Genomic DNA, 21,904 nt, shown 5'->3' with positions numbered 1-21,904 from the left:
ATATCGCCCTCTAGCGTTCTGGAAGTACCATCACTCCCTTCAATGTGTTTTTACATACAAGAAATATGTTAAACAATACAACAATCTGTGAAGACCAATCAATTGGGGCATCACACTTACCACCAATAATAATTATTTCTATGCGCTGTATCTTCATTTGTTCCTGTCTACTTGGCTCTGGTTGGGCATATTTATGTCGCTGTGCTAAAAAAAGAAAGGTTTTAATGATTTCTGAAATGCTTAAGAGAAATGCTTAATCACACAATAACGATGTTCCAATTACCACACGTGACACCGACATAACGTTACATAAAGAAGCTGGGTTAAAATAAGGACAACTGTAATGTTTTACTTATTTAATAGTTAACTAAATAAAGAAATGCGAAAATCTGTCATCACTTACCCTCATGTTGTCTCGTTCATCTCCAAACAAAAAGCGACGTCAGATGCACTAAAACTGCTCACATTTTTAATCGAGTTGTTTTATCTAAGTCCTCTGGTGAAACATGATCGCCGATTAATTAAATAAATACGTTTAATGCCAGAGTCGCCATCTAATTTAACAGTTTATACGTTTAATGCAAGCAACCGCATGCACCTCGTGAACTGAACTGAACTGAACAACAACAGCTTTCAAATAGCACCGTGACGTGTTACTATGACAACAACCAATCAGGTTTAGTCAGGTGTGTCACGTGTGTTGTTTGAAAATAAACGTTAAGCTTGTTTCATTAATGTCACCTAACATCCGAGTGTGTACATGTGTATTTACGATAAATGTAACACGATACACATTGTCAAAATAAAAGGTTTCCTGAACATGGTATTCCAGTGCGTGTTTTTTGTCTCGCGAGTGCTCGTCATATTTATTGATGTGAAAAAAGTTTGATGTCTAAGACGTTCAGTTTCTGGACGGTTGGTTTTTACCAGCGGTCTCTCATTCTCACCACCCGTTATCACCCACCCAGTAGACCCCAATGTGTCTGAACAGCGGTGGTGTTCAGCGGCCCGTATTGTTCCTAAAACTCCGTGTTGGTAAAATAAGTGTAATACAGCCATTGACAAAAAGTAAAAGGTTTATTTTAGATTTAAGGTGGTCCACCAGCGCCTTTATGGCAAACACTTCAGGTTCTAAAAGTTTGTAACACCAAGAATTTGTTTAAAGATACAATTTGTAAAATATTTGCAGTAAAATATCCAAAAACCATTAGTCCAGTGTTATATATTTTTTTCAGCTGATTACTTACAATATATCCACTGTTTTCAACTACTTGTGAATCGTGAGAAAATTTCCATTGTAAACAGTGACACGGGGCAGGCCAGTAGCATGTCGATGACGTTAATATCCACGTGACCGTTTGTTACCGCCTTTGCTGACGTTGAAACCACATGACAACAGTGTCGTGTACAAATGCGGAAGTAGTGTTTAGCGTCCGTCCAGCAAACCACTAGCTTGCTTCAAGTAGTGCCTTATTTTCTTTTTGTACGTTTTATAGTGGATTGTGTTACTTATTGATGGAACATAATTACGCTTTACTGTCTGCTGCTGGTTCTGGCGGCAAGGACAGCCCTCGTAAGCGTAAGCGTACGGGTCAACCAAACGACCCAAGAAGAGTTTGGGATAAGAGGAGAGAACGAGCAAGGATCAATATCGGTGTGGCATTTTCTAGATGGAGAGAGCTTCGCGATAAACTTCAACTAGAAAGAGATGCCGATCTTGCTTGTGTTTTACTCGACAGGTGAGTTGTTTTGATTCTGATCATTACAGAGAACGTATGCTATTTTATCGATTAGCAAGATCAGTCTTATTGGACATACACACCAAACGTGAGGCATCGCGGTAACGTTACTCGCTTTAGAGTTATTTACTTGCAGGATTTACCCGTGCGAGTACGCGTCTGATACATTGATTGATGGCGTGTAATCTACTCGCGCATCACGACTTTGTATATTATCTAACGTTACTCGCGCAAAACTTTGAGCTCGCGTTTGCTGTGTATGCCCCATTACTGTGTTTGAATGTGCACGAGTGTATAATATTTGTTGAACTAGTGGTAGTGGTAATCGTATTTATATCATCTGAATAAACAGTAATCAATGAATCTGACGAATTGCTGTCACATTATATTTGCTGTATTGTCGAAATTGTCTATTTCAGACACTTACTAAATCCAGTATTGGATAGAGTATGTAGTAGTGTCTACAGTGTAGCTATCATAATTTTACATCATAACCTTACAATAAGAATAGTACTGTAAATATATGATCACTATATGATGTGAGAAATCATTGTAGATTATATTTGTGTTGTTATGCTGTAGCTTTTTGTGAAAATCAAATGATATTTCAATGCCACTTTTTTTAAAGTTACCAAAAAAGTGGACCATCAACGTCAACACCTTACAAAGGACCTGGAATGCCTCTTCAAACCCTCTCAAGCATTGCTTCATCCATTGACTCACTATCAGACAGGTAGGCATTACCAAAATATAATTTTAATAGAAATGTTGCATAGAATTACATTGGATAAATTGCTAAAATATGTTTTACAGAGATCAATGTTTTCTGGAGCCTGGGATAGAGCACCTTTCTATGGCAGAAAGTGATGAACAGCTGTTACACGACAGGTGAATCTTACATGTTTTACTATGTAAAGATGTGTATCATAATAATTTTATCATAAAAGCGAGTATCACAAGCAACAAATAAAAGTGTTGCATAACCAAGCCAGTGTTATGCATCTGTCATTGGTTTATAATGTTGTTGTTTTTTGTGGGGTGTTGTCTAGTTTTTCCAAGATGAGCTTCCATGATGAGTCCACCATTACTGTGAATGAAGATGCCAATGATCTTCATAACACTGTGTAAGTTTGTATTGCAATTTTACAAAACCTATTTGCTAACTCAAACAATAACAAAATATTGTGTACAGTGAATTACAACAGTTTGGTGTTATTTATTAAGTTTGTTAGTATCACTAATAATTTCTCACATATATTGTTATTAGTATTAATACTATTTCTACTATTACATTTGCAGGATTGATTTTAGAGACCCAAATGGTTCAACATCAGGAAAAGAAAGTGATGACAGCACTTCTGATGAGGACTATGTTCCCTCTATCTGTCTTAGGTTTGTCTGCCAGAATCATGTTTTTTGGCTCTATATTTGCAGACATATGTAAAACATATTAATCCTAGGTATCTGTTTTACACAAAAATTATAAACTGTCAGAATAATGGCAACATCAGTTGAATGACTAACTGTGACTGATGTCGTTTTTTTACTCCTAGCCCAGTCCTTGTCATTACATCTATTTAAAATCAAATTAATGTTAGAGTAATGATTCTTTAAACTGCACATGGTAAAATTAATTGTTATTAAAGTTTTGTAAGAAATGTTCTTTATATATATACAGAACAGGTGAAGGAACTAAAGATTTTCGGAAAATTGAGGAGCTTCACGTAATTGGTCTGGAAGAGACAGTACATCTTCCACCAGAGGATGAAGTGCCATTCCTATGTGAGCAACATGTCCCTACATCTTCTGCTAGCCACAAAGTCATGTGTGAGGACGACATAATTGGACAACGGGCATCCATTGTATATGAAGCCAAGTTGAAACAACTTGTCACACATCTACAGCTACCTGTACTGAAGTGCAATTTCATAAACAAAATTACAAAAGAAACCTGTCAGGCATCACCACCATTTGAAGTACATCTGACTTCAAGGGGAACAGCAACTGTTTTACAATGGATATGTTTTTTAATATTAATGTATATACAGTTGAAAAAGTAATCACAAGTAGTTTATATAAATTGTGAAATTCACTGCTGTCTGGAAATAATTATTACAAAGTGTCACACCTGTTCAATTACATGAACATGGGCTTTGTAGGGCAGTCTACATTCTTTAACATTCAGGACACCTACTGCTTAGGGGCAATAAAGGACATGTGGGAGAGCAAGAGTTCAGCCGCCATTCAACGTCTGAAGACTAAGGATGGCGTAGTTGTATTAGGTATGATTACCTATTATTTTGTAAAAAGTAAATAATCTATGCAATGACCTCATTACATTTTTATGGTAAAACTGTGTAAAAAAACATACAATTGCAACATTTTTTGGGCCTGTTGTCATTACTTTGATATATTTTTCTTCCATGTTTTGAATATTAATTCAATTCTCATTTGTTGATTGATTGTGCCATGTACAGGTGATGGACGAATGGATAGCCCTGGCTACTGTGCCCAGTATTGCTCTTACACAACAATGGAGAATGATTCAAAGGAAATCATCTCTGTTGTGACTATAGATAAAAGGCAGACTGGGCGGAATTCAGTAGTCATGGAGAAAGAGGCGTTTGTAACAACAATGGACAAGCTTCTCAGCGAACTGAAGATTTCAGAAGTATGCACTGATGCTCATGCACAAATTGCATCTACTATGAGTAAGTTGATTATCCAACATATATACTGAAAAAGTGTTATATATTTATCAAGTGTTTATGAATCGTATGTTGTTTTGACTTTCATTACAAGATCAAACGACTGGACGATACAAGGGCACAGGAGTTGTACACTCATGGGACGTATGGCATGGAGCCAAGAATTTAGCCAAGAAGATTTCGGCAGTATGTGTTTTAAATACTTGAATATTTTTCTTTTGTAGATTTGTGCTTATTTGTAAGGTCTAATGCTGTTTTATTATGAGCTGCAATTAACGCATCTGTTTTATGTTTGCTTAGGCGGCTCAGCAATCTGGACAAAAGATCCTGCTGCACTGGGTGAAAGACATTGTAAACCATTTCTGGTTTTGCTGTAAAAATGCAGACACGGTACAGCAGTTCCTTGTAAGTAATACTCATTGTCACATTTCTGGACACCTCTTCCTGCGTCTAAATACATCGTTAAAATGTAGCTAACTTTTCATGGAAGTCTAATGTTTCTGTGTGCAATGAGACATACTGTTTTAAGAATACAGTCTCTTTGTGCACAGCGTGCTCATTACAACACACTACAATTCATACAATATTAATATTTGTATTCTTTGACTTTATGGTCTAATGACAAAATTTTTACTTTAGAAACTATGGAGCAGTTTGCTTCACCATGTGACAAACGAGCACGAATGGTACCTTGGACACTGCCTTCATGGCAGCCTGCCAGAGAACCAAGACAAGCAATGGCTGGAGAGTGGTTCTAAAGCTCACAAGGCACTGGAAGCTGTAGTTCTCAATAAGAGTTTGCTCAGAAATGTTCACCGATATTTACCTTTCAGGTAACTTCTCAGAGCAATCATGTCTGTTTCAAAATGGAATGTGTTTCATCACATTTTCAGTAGTCTACACTTTTCAAAATAGTAAGTTGGTTTGAGAAATGTTTGGTACTCTACTTGAAATATAAACATAGGCTAACATGTTTGTCCAGATCGACCTGTCAGCTGGAATCATTCCACAACCACTTGCTGATGTACGCCAGCAAACGCTTCAGCTTCTCACCGCTGGTCTATGAGGCAAGAACTCTCCTGGCAGCCCTGGATTATAACCACCATAAAGACCGACCACCACTGCTCAACAAAAATGGCCAAAAGATGTAAGATTACTAAAAAAAAAATACATGTCGATCACTTACAATTGAATGTTGAACTTAGTGTATTGTTATTCATATTTGTTTTAACCATGTATTGCTGGAGAAGCTTTTGTGTAAAGGCAATTTTTTATTACAGCTTTCGCAGACTGTTCCAGAAGAAAACTGGTAGATGGACAGTATATGCCTTGAAGGTGGCAAAAGACTATAGTTACATTCCTGATCTGCAAGCGGCAATTGTGCGTGCAAGACTCCAGGCTGATATGGGGATGCCAAGACGAAGGCCTCCAAGGCCGGAGGATCCCCGGACAATGGGCCTCCTTCCAAGGGTCGAACCTCCATCAATTGGCTGCATTCTTGAGTCACATGTCAGTAGGGGCATAGGTATGAATTGCAAATAATGTCCCACACTTAGTAGTACACATTTACAGCTGTCATGTGATTACTTAAAAAATGTTCCTCGCGATAACTAGGTGGTTGAAGAACATCAAAGATAAGGCCTGGTTCTCTATTCAAAACTCGTTCTAAGAGTCCCTGAGCTTCATCCAGGTTCATGTTCCCTATAACCTCCTGAAAAAAAAACAAATTAAAAATTTTAATGCCAAACACATTTTTTTTTATAAAAATAAAGTATGCCCATACGCACTTGTGTCATCAACCTCCTTTCCTCTTGCAGCCTAGATACCCTTAATCTGTCCTCTTCACCCAGTCCAGATGATGCAGTGTTTCCTCTCCCTCTAGCTGCCTGTCGTCCCCTTGTAGACCTTCTCCGTCTACTTGCTGATCTTCTTCCTACAGCGCAGCTGGGTTCAGCAGCTCCAGCTGTTTCTCCTACTCTGGAAGCTCTTCCCATTCCTTTGGCTCTTCCCGTTCCTTTCCTTTTACTAGTTTCTGCACCTTTACCTCTTCCACCTAATGCTTCATGCCAGCTGCTCTGAGGAGGACTCCAGGTCTCATCAGCCTTTGACATGGAAAAGTCCAGTACAGAGCTATCTGTGTCTCCCTGCACACAGTCAAATGTCATCAAAACAAATATAAACAATTGTTTATACAGATATCACATTATAGCTGACAATACATAGTTGCATATACTTAAAAAACTATCAAATGTTTTTAATATTTTACATAACTAAGTGCAGTGCATAATCTTAGGTCATAATGAAGTTGAAATTCATCATGCTTTATTTTATACATTAAAAATGTTGTTTTCTTGAAGACTTATGTTTATGTAGTTGCAGTGTTATTACGTTTGGTTATTTAATGCTTTATGTACTCTGCCTGACACGTTATACAATTTAAATATTGTTACCTGACACGTTATACAATGTAAATAAACGCAGTGTCATACAATGTAAATAAACGCAGTGTCATACAATGTAAATAAACGCAGTGTCATACAATGTAAATAAACGCAGTGTCATACAATGTAAATAAACGCAGTGTCATACAATGTAAATAAACGCAGTGTCATACAATGTAAATAAACGCAGTGTCATACAATGTAAATAAACGCAGTGTCATACAATGTAAATAAACGCAGTGTTAAACAGAAATATGAATCAATCATTATTGTAAGTGATATTGGTAAGTTTTAAACAACTTTTACTATGATTGATTTAAACATTTAAAACTGTGCTGTGCTATCACACAATCGAATTGGACTAATATTCTAACGTCTATCACTAACAATTTGGTTGTAAACCTTACATTACTCGGGTCTAATTCAATTTAATGAAATAAAATGATGACATCAAACACAACATAAAACTTTACCTCATCCGTTAAATCCATGATTTATCTTTCCCGTCTGATTGATGACCGTCAGCGGTGGGGTTAATGACAACAAATCCCATCATTCCAAGCGCCTTCATAACGTCATCAAACCACGCGATTGTTTTTGTTTAGATAGTGCGCCGACTAGTGGCGGATTTTACAAATTGTATCTTTAATGAAATATACAGTACATGTATAAGCAATGCCCCCGAGTCCATAATCTCCGGATGGGTCGCCAATACTCTTTTCTTTAGACTAAAGGGTATTTATTTTAACATAAATAAAAGTTTATTTGCATCACGAACGCCAAGAAACTGTTCATGCACCGCAATCTATTGTTAACGCGCATTAAAGGTCGATCACCGGTGATGACCAGAGAACGAACCGGGTGTGTGTTCATATAAACTTAATAAATGTAATTCTGTCCGCTCTGGCAAAATAAAAGTTTATTTTAGATTTAGCCATTTCTTTAACCAAGTCTCTGATTAAAACAAGTTACTTTTGCTTAGGGCAATAGGCACATGCACACACATATCTGTGGTTTTAAAAATAAAGTTTTTAAAGTTTATGACATATAAACATTTGAAAAAAATCAAACATTTTAGATGTGTCTGAGTAAACTTATATCTAATGTCATATGAGCCGTGTGGCGTTCGTGTCTGTGTGCGTGTCCGTGTCAGTTTATGTATGTGTGTGTTATGCAATCGTAGAGTAGGGCGGGGGATGTGAGAGACTGCGAGGGTGTGTGTGTGTGTGTGTGTGTGTGTGTGTGTGTGTGTGTGTGTGTGTGTGTGGTTATCACGTGGTGGGGGTCCCAAATTATCAATGGCAGGATTTTTATGTGACGGACAGGCCCTAGGTCAGCCTGTGGGGTTAGATACAACTTAGGTTAACATCTATCAACGCATAATAAGCAAACATGAAATTATATTATACCTATGCATTGTTACTGATGTTCCTAGTTTTGTGTATTTTTCTTAAACTTTTGCTTTTCAAACTTAGACAGTCTTCAGACTTTTGTCTCTTCATACATTTGTTCAAAGTTTTTCTTCGCTAGTGTCAACCCGTGTCCGAGACTCTGTAAACTCATCAGATGTACACGCTTGCGTATTTTTCTTAAACAAACTTTTGCTTTTCAAACTTAGTCAGACTTCAGACTTTTGTCTTTTCATACATTTGTTCAAAGTTTTTCTTCGCTAGTGTCAACCCGTGTCTGAGATTTCCCATACGGAAATGTAATATATGACATATATGTCCCTATACCCAGGTAAAAAAGTAGTATACTTTAGTGTATTAGAAATATGATTGAAGTACATGAAGTATAAAACAAGTATGCTTCTACTTGTTGTACTTAATTTAAAGAGTATTTAATATGTACTTTTTAAAAGTATACTTCCAAAAAGATGTAATTAAGTTCAACTTAACAGTCCAAAAAATAAGTATACTAATTTACCAGTAATTCAATTATTTTTAAAATGTACTTTTGGAAAGTATACTTCAAAAAAAGATGTAATTAAGTTCAACTTAAGAGTCCAAAAAATAAGTATACTAATTTACCAGTAATTCAATTATCTTTTAAATGTACTTTTTGAAAGTATACTTCAAAAAAGATGTAATTAAGTTCAACTTAAGAGTCCAAAAAATAAGTATACTAATTTACCAGTAATTCAATTATCTTTTAAATGTACTTTTTGAAAGTATACTTCAAAAAAAGATGTAATTAAGTTCAACTTAAGAGTCCAAAAATAAGTATACTAATTTACCAGTAATTCAATTATCTTTTAAATGTACTTTTTGAAAGTATACTTCAAAAAAAGATGTAATTAAGTTCAACTTAAGAGTCCAAAAAAATAAGTATACTAATTTACCAGTACTTAAATTATTTTTTAAATGTACTTTTTGAAAGTGTACTTTGTTGTCAATGTATTTTAAATTGTATAGAAGTTTATTTTTTTAAAGTGTATTAAATTTGACATACTTAGAGTGACAATTCAATATACTTATGGGAAGTATATTTTTTGGAAATTAATTGTTAATTTACTTTTTTAAAGTGTACTCTGATCTCACTTCATTAGAAGTGTGACTTCTGTACACTTCATACAGTACACTCTAAAATAAGTGTATTTTTAGTTGCATATCAGAGTACTTTCATAAAATACGTTAGAATAATAAAATGTATACACTGCATGAAAAGAGCTGTATCCGGACAAATACGGATGGGAAATCCCTGCTAAACTTTAGGTTTGCCAGATAAACGAGGCAGAGTGCTTGGAAACGTACTCGGAAGTAAACTCGTGAAACATCCAGAAACCTTGTGTATATAGGAACTGGTGGAAGTTTCCAGGAATCCTCAAAGCTGGATGTGAGGAGTGCTGGTTGTGAGGTGTGAAGGGTTAATGACAGAGGTTTTCAAAGCTGGGTGGGAGGTTCGAGGCAGCACATAACATAAAAACTGGATAAAAACATTATATATCTACAAGTGCGTTTACTAAATACATGTATTATTATGCTAATGTAATTTAATTGATAAAGGTTTTTTTTATTTAAGAAAATCTGAGCATCACTGAAAATAACTGTCAACATGTTTGTCAACTAAACATGTTTTGTAAACGTTATACATTTTATAAATGTATAACGTTTAAAGAATAAATCAGTGTGAAAACGCAGATTATAAAAAGTACATAAAGTGCCAGCAGAGGATCCAAAATAATGAAGAAAAAAAAAACACATTTGAAACATCCAATGCATCTTGGAACTCGTAGTCAAATTTACATCTACAGCATGTAAGAACGCCAGGGCAAAAGACTTCAATTCCCAGAATGCACCTGCACCCACCCATTCATTCCCACCAATCAGGATCAACGGCATTATTTCAAACCGCTACTGACTCGGTCTTCGTTTTCATGCTAAACAGTACGGCTGAGGTAAGTTTGACTTTTTTATTCCTCTACATCGCGCAGATCTGTTCCGTATTTGTTCCTATTTTGTTCTTCACTGTGATTATTTTTGTCTTTATGCGAGAAGTGTTTTAATTTAAAGCACACACAGGAAACATTAAGAGTATACACTGTGACTGTACACAGTAACTTAACGTTAGTAAGTTCAACATGCGGTTTTTCAGTGAGCAAAGTTACATGCAAAATGCCTGATAAACGAATCAATTCGATGTTTAAAACTTTAAAAATAAAACGGCAAGATTACTTGTGTTGAAGATTGTGTTGCTAACTGTAGCAAATGGCTCTTTCTGCTATTTTAAACGATATAGACGATTTCTGTTGTTTAAAAGCTCATTGCTGTAGTTCTGATAGATGCTGCTTATTTTGCAAGCCTGTTTTAATAGCTTTATTCTGTTTAGTAACCAACTTAAGCCAGCTTCACTTTAAGTTTAAGATAAACTAACGTTAGATGCTGTTGTAAAGAAGCTTGGAGTCAAAATATATTTTAAAGTTGTATGATTGCCTTCTTTTTTAATATGATATGTCTATCCATGTTTGTGTTTACAGAGGTCATGTACCATGTGGTCGACCTTGCTGATGCTGAAGAGGTTTCTGTGTTAAACTGATGTAAGTTTAATCATTAATCTTATTTTAATTCATGCCCATGTCATGCTGGCTACCAGTCAAATATCGCATACAATTAAAAATACTATCAGTCACCTATAAAACCTTAAATGGCCCAGCACCTTCGTATCTTAGAGAATTAATATCAGAATACAATCCAACACGTACACTGCGGTCGCAAAATTCTGGTCTCTTAATTATTCCTAGAATATCAAAAGTGTCTAAGCTCTAAAATGATTTGCCAACTGATGTCTGTGAATCAGACACAGTCAATCACTTTAAATCTAAAGGGACACTTCACCCATTTGTATTGAAGGAATAGTCTACTCATTTTCAATATTAAAATATGTTATTACCTTAACTAAGAATTGTTGATACATCCCTCTATCATCTGTGTGCGTGCACGTAAGCGCTGGAGCGCGCTGCGACGCTTCGATAGCATTTAGCTTAGCCCCATTCATTCAATGGTACCATTTAGAGATAAAGTTAGAAGTGACCAAACACATCAACGTTTTTCTTATTTAAGACGAGTAGTTATACGAGCAAGTTTGGTGGTACAAAACAAAATGCAGCGCCCTTCCAAGCGGATTCAAAAGAGGAACTATATTGTATGGCGGAACAGCACTTTTGTGAGTACTTCGACTCGGCGCAGTAACACCCTCCCTCTCCCATTATGAGAGTGAGAAGGGGAGCGGATTTTTCAGGCGAGTTGAAGTACTCCCAAAAGTGCTATTACGCCATAAAATATAGTTCCTCTTTTAAATCTGCTGAGAAAAGCGCTACGTTTTATTTTGTACCACCAAAATAACTACTCATCTCAAATAGGAAAAACGTTGATGTGTCTGGTCACTTCTAACTTTGTCTCTGAGTGGTACCGTTGAGTGAATGGGGCCAAGCCAAATGCCATCGAAGCGTCGCAGCGCGCTCCAGCGCTTGCGTGCACGCACACAGATGATGGAGGGATGTATCAACTCTTCTTGGTTGGGGTAATGACATATTTTGGTGTTGAAAATGAGTAGACTATTCCTTTAAGCCTAGTATCTTTAGAACCCCAGTCATGTTTTTGAATGGTCGTGCATCATTTCCTGAGACAGGAGAAATACAGATTTCAGTGTTGCACTTTCTTCTTTCAATGATGTAAAAGTCATCATTTTGCATCATTGAAAGAAGGAAGTCCAATATCTTTGTTGAGGGGGTGAGACTACAAACACCCCTTTTTCAGTCAAATAGGCACCAAATTCGAAATGTATGTTATATTTCCACTACAAATATGAGACACTTTCAATAAAGATTAATGTTTCTACGGGTAAAATGGTCCATTAAAGCAGTGGTTCTCAATCTTGTTCCTGGGGACCCCCTGCTCTGCACATTTCGTATGTCTCTCTAACCTGACACACATTGCTTAGTTCATGGAGCTCTCATCTAATGAGCTGATGCTTAGAGTCAGGTGTGTTAGATAAGGAATACATACAAAATATGCATTAACAGGATTGAGAACCACTGCATTAAAGGATAATTCTGGCGTTTGACACTTTTGGTCTCGTTCCTGGTTTGTTTTGGATGAACTGCAGTGTTGGGCACGGAGGTTTTGACAATGGGTCGTGTCTTAAATTTTTTGACTCGTTTAGAAGCGTCTCTTGGCTGCTTCAGAGTGGAGGTCAAGGGTCATGCGCAACATGTCATTAAAACAACACTTAAAGCAACACTATGTAGTTTCCATGTAAAAATTACTTACAGCTCCCCCATGTGGTTGAAAAGCGCAACAGTGCCTGGTATCAGACACTCTTCTGCAGGCAGGGGGAGGGGCGGGGCTGTGTTTCCTACCCTCCACCGCCACTTTCAGTATGTGCTTGTAGCAGCTAGGAGGCTGCTCAGGTTGCAGCAACAGTACAATTTGTCCAGTTAAAAGTTGTTCTATCACTGAAATAATTTTAGAGACATTATTTAAAGGTAAAAAAACTACATAGTGTTGCTTTAACGTTAATTTTCAAAACCGAGTGGTTTGTGGTTCCCTTTCAGTCGGTCACTACGACGTCACGTCGTGACCGACGAATTGGGAGCTCGCTTAGAGAGACCAATCTGCTTCGAATACTACTAAAACGCCAATGAACTTGGCATTGAGATATTTGCATAATGCTGGCGCCGCCCCGCCAGGTGCGTATATAAGGCGCACGTGCAAATAGGGAAATCAGCTTTTTATCGCTTCGAAAGCCGGCAGTATCTGCTACTGAGAAGCTACTTCACTCTGTTGGGATCGATTGCGCAAGTTGGTTGGACTGGCAGTACCACAGCGGATGCTTCGCAGTATTCCACAGGCTCTGCATCTTTTTTGTTTTGAGTTTAGTGTGTGCGTTGCCTTCCCTGTGCGCATCATCAACTGAGCATCTGAGTGAATTTCCCTAAAAGAGTGATACGAGAGAGCTTTGTGCCTTGTTAAAGGCAGCCACTCTCTCGTATATCCGGACATTAGCGTCCTTTTCAGGATGGCTTTTCGTCCGTGCGATCTTGGATGCGGGAAGTATATGGGTCCGAAGGACGGTCACGAGCGTTGTCTTTCGTGCTTGGGCATCGAGCACGCTGAGGCAGCGTTCGCTGGGGGTAAGTGTTCTCACTGCGAGAACATGTCCCTTGTGGATTTGCGGAGACGGTTGTCTTTCCTCCGGGAAAAACGCAACCCACGTCCGACGAGCTCTGATCGCCGCCACGGTGCGGCTGTGAAGCTCTCGAAGGATGATCTCCGCATCACTGTGCTGAACCGGGCAGGGGATTCGTCCTCTGCCTCTCAGCCTCCTCATCCACAGCCGGTTGATGCACCGATGGAAACTTCAGAGTCGTGTTCTACGATGTCTGTTGGATCTGTCGTGCCTCCCTCCGGGTCCACGGAGACCGCAGCATCCGAGGGTGGGCCCTCTACCTCTGAGGATCTGGATGTCCTCCCCCCTTCCGGACGGGTCGTGACGCCGGATTTCGATCCAGAGATGGTGGCCGTGCTCTCTCGAGCGGCGGAGACCGTCGGGTTGGAGTGGGTTCACCCCCCACAGCCCGAACCGTCCCGCCTGGATGATTGGTTCTTTGGAGCTGCCCGGGTTTCACAACCCTCTCCGCCGGTACCTTTCGTCCCCGAGGTGCACGAGGAGCTGACCAGGACCTGGAGGTCGCCGTATTCTACCCGTTTACGGCCGTTTCAGCCCTCCCCCCTCACCTCCCTCACCGATGGAGCCGCTAAGGGCTATACGGGAATCCCCCCCGTGGAGCGTGCGGTTGTGATGCAATTGTGTCCGGCCACCGCTTCCACCTGGAAGGATCGCCCAGCCCTCCCCTCCCGTGCTTGCAGACAGTCTTCCGGTTTAACGGGGGCTGCCTATCATGCATGTGGAGAGGCGGCTTCAGCCCTGCACGCTATGGCGTTGCTGCAGGTCCACCAGGCCAAGGCCTTGAGAGATCTGCACGAGGGAGGACACGACTCGCCTGTGCTTTCGGAGCTCCGGGCCGCTACGGATCTGGCCCTCCGTGCTACGAAGGTCACGGCACAGGCGATCGGTCGTGCGATGTCCACGATGGTGGTCCAGGAACGCCATCTGTGGCTCTGTCTGGCCGACATGACGGATGCAGAAAAGAACAAGTTCTTGGATGCGCCCGTATCCCAGGCAGGCCTGTTCGGCGAGTCGGTGGAGTCGTTTGCCCAGCAGTTCTCCGCCGCCCAGAAGCAGACGGAAGCGATCGCTCAGATCATGCCCCGGCGCAAGCGACCTGCATCTCGCCCCCCAGCGCCGGCGGCCCCGTCTGCTCCTCGCCGAGGGCGCCCTCCGGCGGCTGCCTCCGCCCCCCCCTGCTAGAACGTCTTCTAGACCACGGAGAGGGAACAGCCGTCGGCAGCCCGCCCCGCCCGCACCACCCGCTTCCCGTGGCAAACGGAAATCGAAGCGGCCCTGAGACGGGCGACCTGGAGTTGGATGGGATCACTCTACGGGAGACGGTGACGGCACCGCTCCTTCCACCGGTAGAGGGCCGGGTGGAAAATCTTTTGTTTCGTTTTGTTTCTGTTCCGCCGGCTTCTCAGCCGGCACCCACAAAACCACAAAAAGAGTGCATTCCTATTCCTTCTCCAGGTCTCCAGAGGATCGAGAGAGATGTGAGCGGGCAGTCAGATGCTCTTCCTCCCTCTCCTCTGTCGCCAGTGGGTGTTCTGAGGAGTTCGAGCTCTCCCCTTCGGAGACCGGACCACCAGCAACCCCTTCGGAGTCTGCGTCCTCAGCTGAGGAGACCGGACGACCGTTTACCTCAGCGGGCTCAGGTCAGTGTCACACACACACATACTGTAGATGCTTATGCTGTCACGGCAGACGCACCGGCAGTCCCGCCTGTCCCGCCTCGCTGCCCCGCCGCGGGTACTCCGGTAGTGCCGTTAATTCCTCTCGTACGGTCCCTGGGGGCTTGGCTCAGCTTCCCAGTCCGTCTCGTTGGGTTTTACGCACGATCCGCCTCGGTTACGAAATTCAATTCAATCGGCACACTCCCAAATTTGCGGGCATACGTTTCACCACGGTGAAAGCGTCCGTTGCACATGTACTGCGTGCAGAGGTCGAAGTCCTGCTGGCGAAGGACGCGATCGAGCCGATCCCTCTTACCGAGATGAGATCGGGTTTCTACAGCCCGTATTTCATAGTACCCAAGAAAGGCGGCGGGTTACGACCGATTTTGGATTTGCGTGTCCTGAACAAATCTCTTCAGAAGAGGTCTTTCAGGATGATTACACCGAAACAAATTTTCAGTGCAATACGCCCCCAAGATTGGTTTGCAGCGATAGACCTGAAAGACGCGTACTTTCATGTGTCCATTCTCCCTCGTCACCGACCGTTTCTCCGGTTTGCGTTCGAGGGGCGGGCATACCAATACAAAGTACTACCGTTCGGGCTGTCTCTCTCTCCCCGTGTGTTCACGAAAGTGGTAGAGGCGGCGTTAAAGCCCCTCAGAGAGAGCGGTGTTCGCATTCTGGCTTACCTCGACGATTGGCTTATAATAGCGCATTCTCGGCGGACGCTGTGCGAACACAGAGATCTAACACTTCAACATCTCGCCCGTTTGGGTCTTCGGGTCAACTGGGAAAAGAGCAAACTCTGCCCCACGCAGAGGATCTCTTTTCTCGGTATGGAACTGGACTCGATCGATTTATCGGCGCGTTTAACAGAAGAGCGCGTCCAATCAATTCTGACTTGCCTCGGTTCATTCCGAGGGAAGAATGCGGTCCCTCTGAAACAATTTCAGAGACTCCTGGGGCGTATGGCAGCAGCTGCGGCCGTGACACTGCTCGGGCTGCTCCATATGAGACCGCTTCAGCGTTGGCTTCACGATCGAGTCCCGAGGAGAGCGTGGCGCGCTGGCATCCATCGTGTAACCATTACACCTGCGTGTCGCCTAACATTCCCCCCGTGGTCAGACCCCGCGTTTCTCAGGGCCGGCGTGTCCATGAGACAGGTCTCCCGGCATGCTGTTGTGCACACAGATGCCTCCGACACGGGCTGGGGAGCCACGTACGACGAGCTCACGGCTTCGGGGGTGTGGACAGCACCCCAGTTGCATTGGCATATCAATTGCCGCGAGTTATGGGCAGTATATCTGGGACTCGTACGCTTCGCTCAGGAGCTGCGAGGGAAGGATGTACTAGTACGCTCAGACAACACTGCGACCGTAGCGTATATCAACCGTCAAGGCGGTTTGCGCTCTCGTCACCTGTCGCATCTCGCTCGTCATCTCCTCCTTTGGAGTCAGAAGCATCTGAGGTCCCTTCGTGCCATTTACATACCGGGCTCGCTCAATACAGCGGCAGACGCGCTTTCCCGAGCAGCGCGCCCCGGCGAATGGCGACTCCACCCCCAGACGGTCCAGCTGATTTGGAGGAAATTCGGTCGAGCGCAGATAGACCTATTTGCGTCACCGAACAATACCCATTGTCGCCTGTTTTATTCACTAACCGAGGGCAGCCTCGGCGTGGATGCGTTGGCACACAGCTGGCCGCGGGGCATGCGCAAATATGCGTTCCCCCCAGTGAGTTTAATAGCACAGATACTGTGCAAAGTCAGGCAGGACGAGGAGAGCCTTTTAATGATCGCCCCATATTGGACGACCAGGAATTGGTTTCCGGAACTAATGCTCCTCGCGACAGCCCCTCCCTGGCGGATTCCCCTGAGGAAGGACCTTCTTTCTCAGGGAGGGGGCACATTATGGCACCCGCGCCCCGACCTGTGGAATCTCCACGTTTGGTCGTTGAGCGCGCGCAAGGTTTAAGTGATTTGCCCCAGGCGGTATCTAACACTATTGACGCGGCACGAGCTCCGTCTACGAGACGGGCTTACGCGTTAAAATGGAACCTTTTCGTCACCTGGTGCTCTTCGCAACGCGAGGACCCCAGAGAATGCTCTATTAACATTGTGCTTTTATATCTTCAACATAGGTTAGATGGTAGGCTGTCACCGTCCACTATTAAAGTTGATATCGCCGCTATATCTGCACATCACTCACTTATTAACGGCAGATCAGTGGGCCAGCATGATTTGGTTATTAGATTCCTGAGAGGCGCTCGCAGGCTAAACCCCTCGCGCCCTCCTTCTATTCCTCCCTGGGACCTGTCCATGGTGCTGAAAGCGCTACAGAGTCCTCCGTTCGAGCCTTTGCAGTCTGCGAGTCTGAAGCTTCTATCCATGAAGGCTCTGACCCTACTAGTATTGGCCTCGGTGAAGAGAATAGGGGATTTACATGCATTCTCTGTTGACGATTCGTGCCTTCAGTTTGGTCCTTCTGTCTCGAGCGTGACCTTGAGACCCAGACCAGGCTACGTGCCCAAAGTTCCCACTACTCCCTTTAGAGATCAAGTGGTGAGCTTGCAAGCATTGCCTTTGGAGCAGGCAAACCCAACCGAGGCTTTGTTGTGCCCCGTACGCGCACTGCGATTCTACGTGGACCGCACGCAAAGCTTCAGGACCTCAGACCAGCTCTTTGTTTGTTATGGTGGCCAGCAGAAAGGGAAAGCTGTCACTAAGCAGAGGATGTCTCATTGGATAGTTGATACTATCGCCCTGGCTTACAATTTGCAGGGCATTCCTTGCCCCTTTAATTTGAGAGCGTACTCCACTCGGAGTGTTGCCTCATCTTGGGCATTAGCTCGTGGTTCCTCGCTAACAGACATCTGTAGAGCTGCTGGTTGGGCGACACCTAATACGTTCATTAGATTCTACAATGTTCGTATCGAGCCTGTATCCTCTCGTGTTCTGTCCTCACCAGGGAGGACACGGAGAGCAGACTCGCAAGTCGGCTTGCAGCCTCCGACTGAGGCTCCAAATTGAGTTTCAGTATGGAAGGCTAACAGAGCAAAAATGCGTAATGGTTTGATTTGCTCCCTCCACTGCCTTGACAGCCTTTGTTGCGGAGCATTGGCTGTCAGCCTTTCACTAGTTGTATTCTCACGAACCTACGTGTTTGGCCAGGGCCCCACATTGTGTCCCAACGGGTTCCTTTGTGAGTATTATTCCGTGGGGTTAATCCTACCAGCCCACGTTTCCCTTAGCAGAGCACTGCTTTGCTTACACAGCCACGGCTGTCATTTATACCTCAACTACGGTTGACTTTCGTCCACCATTAGCCCTTAACGGGGCGGTGGCTTCCGCAGCGTCCCTATACCGCTCAGTTAGGGCGCTTCCCAGTCGCTGGCACTACTGTGGGGTTAAAGGAACATCTAGTGCCCGGCCTTCTGCCTTGAAACCTAATTCTCCTATCCTTAAGTGGAACCGGAGGGCTTTAAGCAGACACTGGAAGAGGTCAGCCCCTAGTGGCGTTTTAGTAGGGTTTCCCAATTCGTCGGTCACGACGTGACGTCGTAGTGACCGACTGAAAGGGAACGTCTCGGTTACGGATGTAACCCTCGTTCCCTGAAGGAGGGAACGGAGACGTCACGTCCCGTCGCCACAGGTGCTGCCACCTGCTGTTTAGGCCGGTCACCTTCCGGCTTTCTCAGCGAACAGAAGCTGATTTCCCTATTTGCACGTGCGCCTTATATACGCACCTGGCGGGGCGGCGCCAGCATTATGCAAATATCTCAATGCCAAGTTCATTGGCGTTTTAGTAGTATTCGAAGCAGATTGGTCTCTCTAAGCGAGCTCCCAATTCGTCGGTCACGACGTGACGTCTCCGTTCCCTCCTTCAGGGAACGAGGGTTACATCCGTAACCGAGACGTTTTCGTTGATGATTAAAAACAAGTAGTGTAGCGAAATACAGTTTCTGTCGTGTTTTATTTGGCATTTTGTAAAATTCCATTGACTTCTCTTGGAAGACTCATTGCTCACTTATATACCACCTGCTGGAAATGGAAAAGGGGTCTGTTTACATGTGGTTGTAGTTTTTTCGCTCGATTTCTCTCGGAAGGCTAGCATGAGCAGAGCAACTGTGCCCTCGGAGTGGGGCACACATTTTTCCCATATTTGATGGCTCAGTGACCAGCCTTAGGTTTGAAGTTGAGCTCGATTGTGACTGTCTATACGCTAGACACCAAGTTCCGTTCAGCGTGGTTGTCGCCATCAAGTGGTCAAGAGTGTGCTAACACTTCAGAATCAAATATAGAGCGGAAGTATATACGTGGTTGTGAGGTGTCTGAAAAAATCCACTATAGCAAATAACACGGATTGAAATCATACATTGCTCTGATATATTTGTTTTTAATCATCAACATACACCACGAACCACTCTGTGAGTAGCACAGTTTTGAAAATGAACGTTAAAGGAACAGTATGTAAGAAATTTATGTCAATTAATCATAAAATGGCCCTGATATGTCACTAGACATTAAGAAATCATTTTAATTTTAAATACTTATATCACTGACAACAGTGGTCCGGCCAGGATATTGTCATTTGAAAAGTGGAGTTGCAGCCCTCAACTGATGTTTATGTTGTCATTTTGTGTATTGGCCACCAGTTGTGTGATTGCAGTACCAGTTTTGGCCACAAGTTTTGTGATTGCAGTACCAGTTTTGGCCACAATCCTACATACTGTTCCTTTAAGTGTTGTTTTGATGGCATGTTTGTGCATGGCCCTTGACCTCCATTCTGAAGCAGTCAAGAGACAAGTCAAAAAGTCAGGACGCGACCCATTGTCAAAATTTCGGTGACCATCACTGTGGTTCATCCAAAACAAACCAGAAATGAGACTCAGAGTGTTTAATGCCGGAATTATTCTTTACGACTTTTTTCTTTAACAAAGCATTCACATATTTTGTCTAGTAAATTATACTTATCTCGCAAAAGTTAGCTTGTACAGAACAAAGCATTCACATAACTTGTCTGGGTAATTTACTAATGCCGCAATAGCTAGCCTGTCTGGAACCGAGCATATATTAAAACACAACACTGTGTAACACTGCATTACATGTGAATGGCCCCTACGCTAATAGGATTTTGTTTCTCTCTCCCTCTCTTGTCCTCCAACCCGAGGATATTGAGACAAACAGACCAGTTCCGGCTGCCGTGGAGGTCAACACGGCTGCCCTTCAACGTGATGCCCAGCCGATGCCTGACCACCGACGGAACCCGCTAAATCTCCTTATACGTTTACATCCCATATATATATGTGTATATCTTTTCCTCCTAGGACTTTTTGTTCCTCCCTGAGGTTTTTCTCGTAGGGGTTTTTTCAACCTCGGGGAGTCAACCAACATTGGCTTAACTTAGCACCCTCTTTTATACGAGACATTATTAATTTGCTCGCTTGTAAAGTTTATTCATAGCCGCTGTATTTTGCTACTTATATTGTCTGTCGATTTTTCTATGTTTCCCCTGCTTCTTTTAATGTAAAGCTGCTTTGAAACAACTACAAATTGTGAAAAGCGCTATATAAATAAAATTGAAATTGAAATGTCTCTTTCCTGTTTTACAGATGCAGTGAGGGAGTGATTTCCCAACATCGAGGGGGCAGAGATCCGGGACCTTCTACGGAGGAAGTGCAACAATGCCAGTTACAAGGCCTCCAGTAGTTCAAATCAGAGCTAGATGTGCATATAGTACAAGTTGTTCGCAATTGTTCTCTTCCCGGCATTTCAAAGAAAGTCGACTGTTTAAGGTTCCCATTTTGCCAATATCTGTTTTGTGTGTTACTTTTGGGTCAATAATAAAGATCCTTTTTTGAAATGCAGTTTGTAATCTGTTTGTGTGCATTTGAACTGAATTGTAATATAATACACTAGTAGTGTAATAGCAACATTCATGCTTAAGTATAACAAAATGGGGATAAAAGTACAAATTAAATATACTTAAAATATAAAAATACACTATAATAATATTGCACTGAAAGTACGTGTTTATGATGTTTAGGTTGTAATTGAACTTCACTTTAAAAACATTATTATTGTCATAGTGGGACACTTTAAAAGCACTAAAAATAGTTAGGAAGTGCATTTGTAGAGCACTTGAAATATTACAGAGGCATACTAAATTAACATAGTATATAGTAATTATAAGTATGATAGCAGTATGCACAAAATGTACTTAAACGCAACTATTATTTGTGCTGCAATGGCTTTTTAAGTGTATTTCCATTAAAATGGCAATACAATGCAATTGTACTGTAAGTGTGCTTAATTACTCATAAATCTTGATTTTCAGGAGTGTATTTTAGTGCACTTGAAGTTTAAAAAAAGTTGTTCCATTTTAGCATACTATTTACACTTGAAGTGTAATCAAATAGGTGTTAAGTTGAAGTTAATACATAATTGAGTACACTTAACTATACTTGGATTTGACGAAAATAGTACAAAATCTAGAAAATATACTTAGTACACTTTTTTAAAGTATATTTTTAATAGAATTTTTTTTCACCTGGGTATCAAAACCGATCTTGGCATATATGTTACATATATATGCAATATATTAATATCACATATATAGATCCTCTGGATATATGAATATATATGTTTAAAACATATATGAAATACTCATATT

The 21,904-nt window shown here is 42.1% G+C and overlaps 2 protein-coding genes and 1 long non-coding RNA gene across 3 annotated transcripts; all 3 read left to right on the top strand.

The window, feature by feature from the left end:
- The first annotated feature begins 529 nt into the window (after window positions 1-529).
- Window positions 530-3,814, top strand: LOC141361635 (uncharacterized). Its single transcript, XM_073863202.1, has 6 exons — window positions 530-1,739; window positions 2,368-2,472; window positions 2,553-2,627; window positions 2,789-2,863; window positions 3,039-3,131; window positions 3,418-3,814. The coding sequence occupies exons 1-6, from the start codon at window positions 1,516-1,518 to the stop codon at window positions 3,797-3,799; spliced, it is 954 nt and encodes a 317-aa protein (XP_073719303.1). The 5' UTR covers window positions 530-1,515; the 3' UTR covers window positions 3,800-3,814.
- A 23-nt stretch (window positions 3,815-3,837) lies between these two features.
- On the top strand, window positions 3,838-6,136 carry LOC129444473 (uncharacterized). Its single transcript, XM_055205182.2, has 7 exons — window positions 3,838-4,021; window positions 4,217-4,450; window positions 4,542-4,633; window positions 4,748-4,852; window positions 5,087-5,280; window positions 5,430-5,594; window positions 5,728-6,136. Exons 1-7 carry the CDS (start codon window positions 3,880-3,882, stop codon window positions 5,987-5,989), a joined length of 1,194 nt encoding a protein of 397 aa, XP_055061157.2. The 5' UTR covers window positions 3,838-3,879; the 3' UTR covers window positions 5,990-6,136.
- Window positions 6,137-10,016: 3,880 nt separating this feature from the next.
- On the top strand, window positions 10,017-21,094 carry LOC141361629 (uncharacterized). Its single transcript, XR_012367779.1, has 2 exons — window positions 10,017-10,924; window positions 20,844-21,094. It is a non-coding gene; the product is annotated as an uncharacterized lncRNA (long non-coding RNA).
- Window positions 21,095-21,904: the final 810 nt, after the last annotated feature.

This window comes from Misgurnus anguillicaudatus, chromosome 3 (genome assembly GCF_027580225.2).
Source record: "Misgurnus anguillicaudatus chromosome 3, ASM2758022v2, whole genome shotgun sequence".
Lineage (NCBI taxonomy): Eukaryota > Metazoa > Chordata > Actinopteri > Cypriniformes > Cobitidae > Misgurnus > Misgurnus anguillicaudatus.
This window is presented reverse-complemented; position numbering and strand designations above follow the sequence as displayed.

What these genes read in the sequence shown, in the direction of transcription:
- LOC141361635 (XM_073863202.1), top strand. Translation starts at nt 1,516, where the DNA reads ATGGAACATAATTACGCTTTACTGTCTGCTGCTGGTTCTGGCGGCAAG. An exon ending in AATGATCTTCATAACACTGT is followed by an intron (nt 2,864 to 3,038) that starts GTAAGTTTGTAT and finishes TTACATTTGCAG; the next exon opens with GATTGATTTTAGAGACCCAA. An exon ending in GTTCCCTCTATCTGTCTTAG is followed by an intron (nt 3,132 to 3,417) that starts GTTTGTCTGCCA and finishes ATATATATACAG; the next exon opens with AACAGGTGAAGGAACTAAAG.
- LOC129444473 (XM_055205182.2), top strand. Translation starts at nt 3,880, where the DNA reads ATGAACATGGGCTTTGTAGGGCAGTCTACATTCTTTAACATTCAGGAC. An exon ending in ACAAATTGCATCTACTATGA is followed by an intron (nt 4,451 to 4,541) that starts GTAAGTTGATTA and finishes TTTCATTACAAG; the next exon opens with ATCAAACGACTGGACGATAC. An exon ending in CACCGATATTTACCTTTCAG is followed by an intron (nt 5,281 to 5,429) that starts GTAACTTCTCAG and finishes ATGTTTGTCCAG; the next exon opens with ATCGACCTGTCAGCTGGAAT.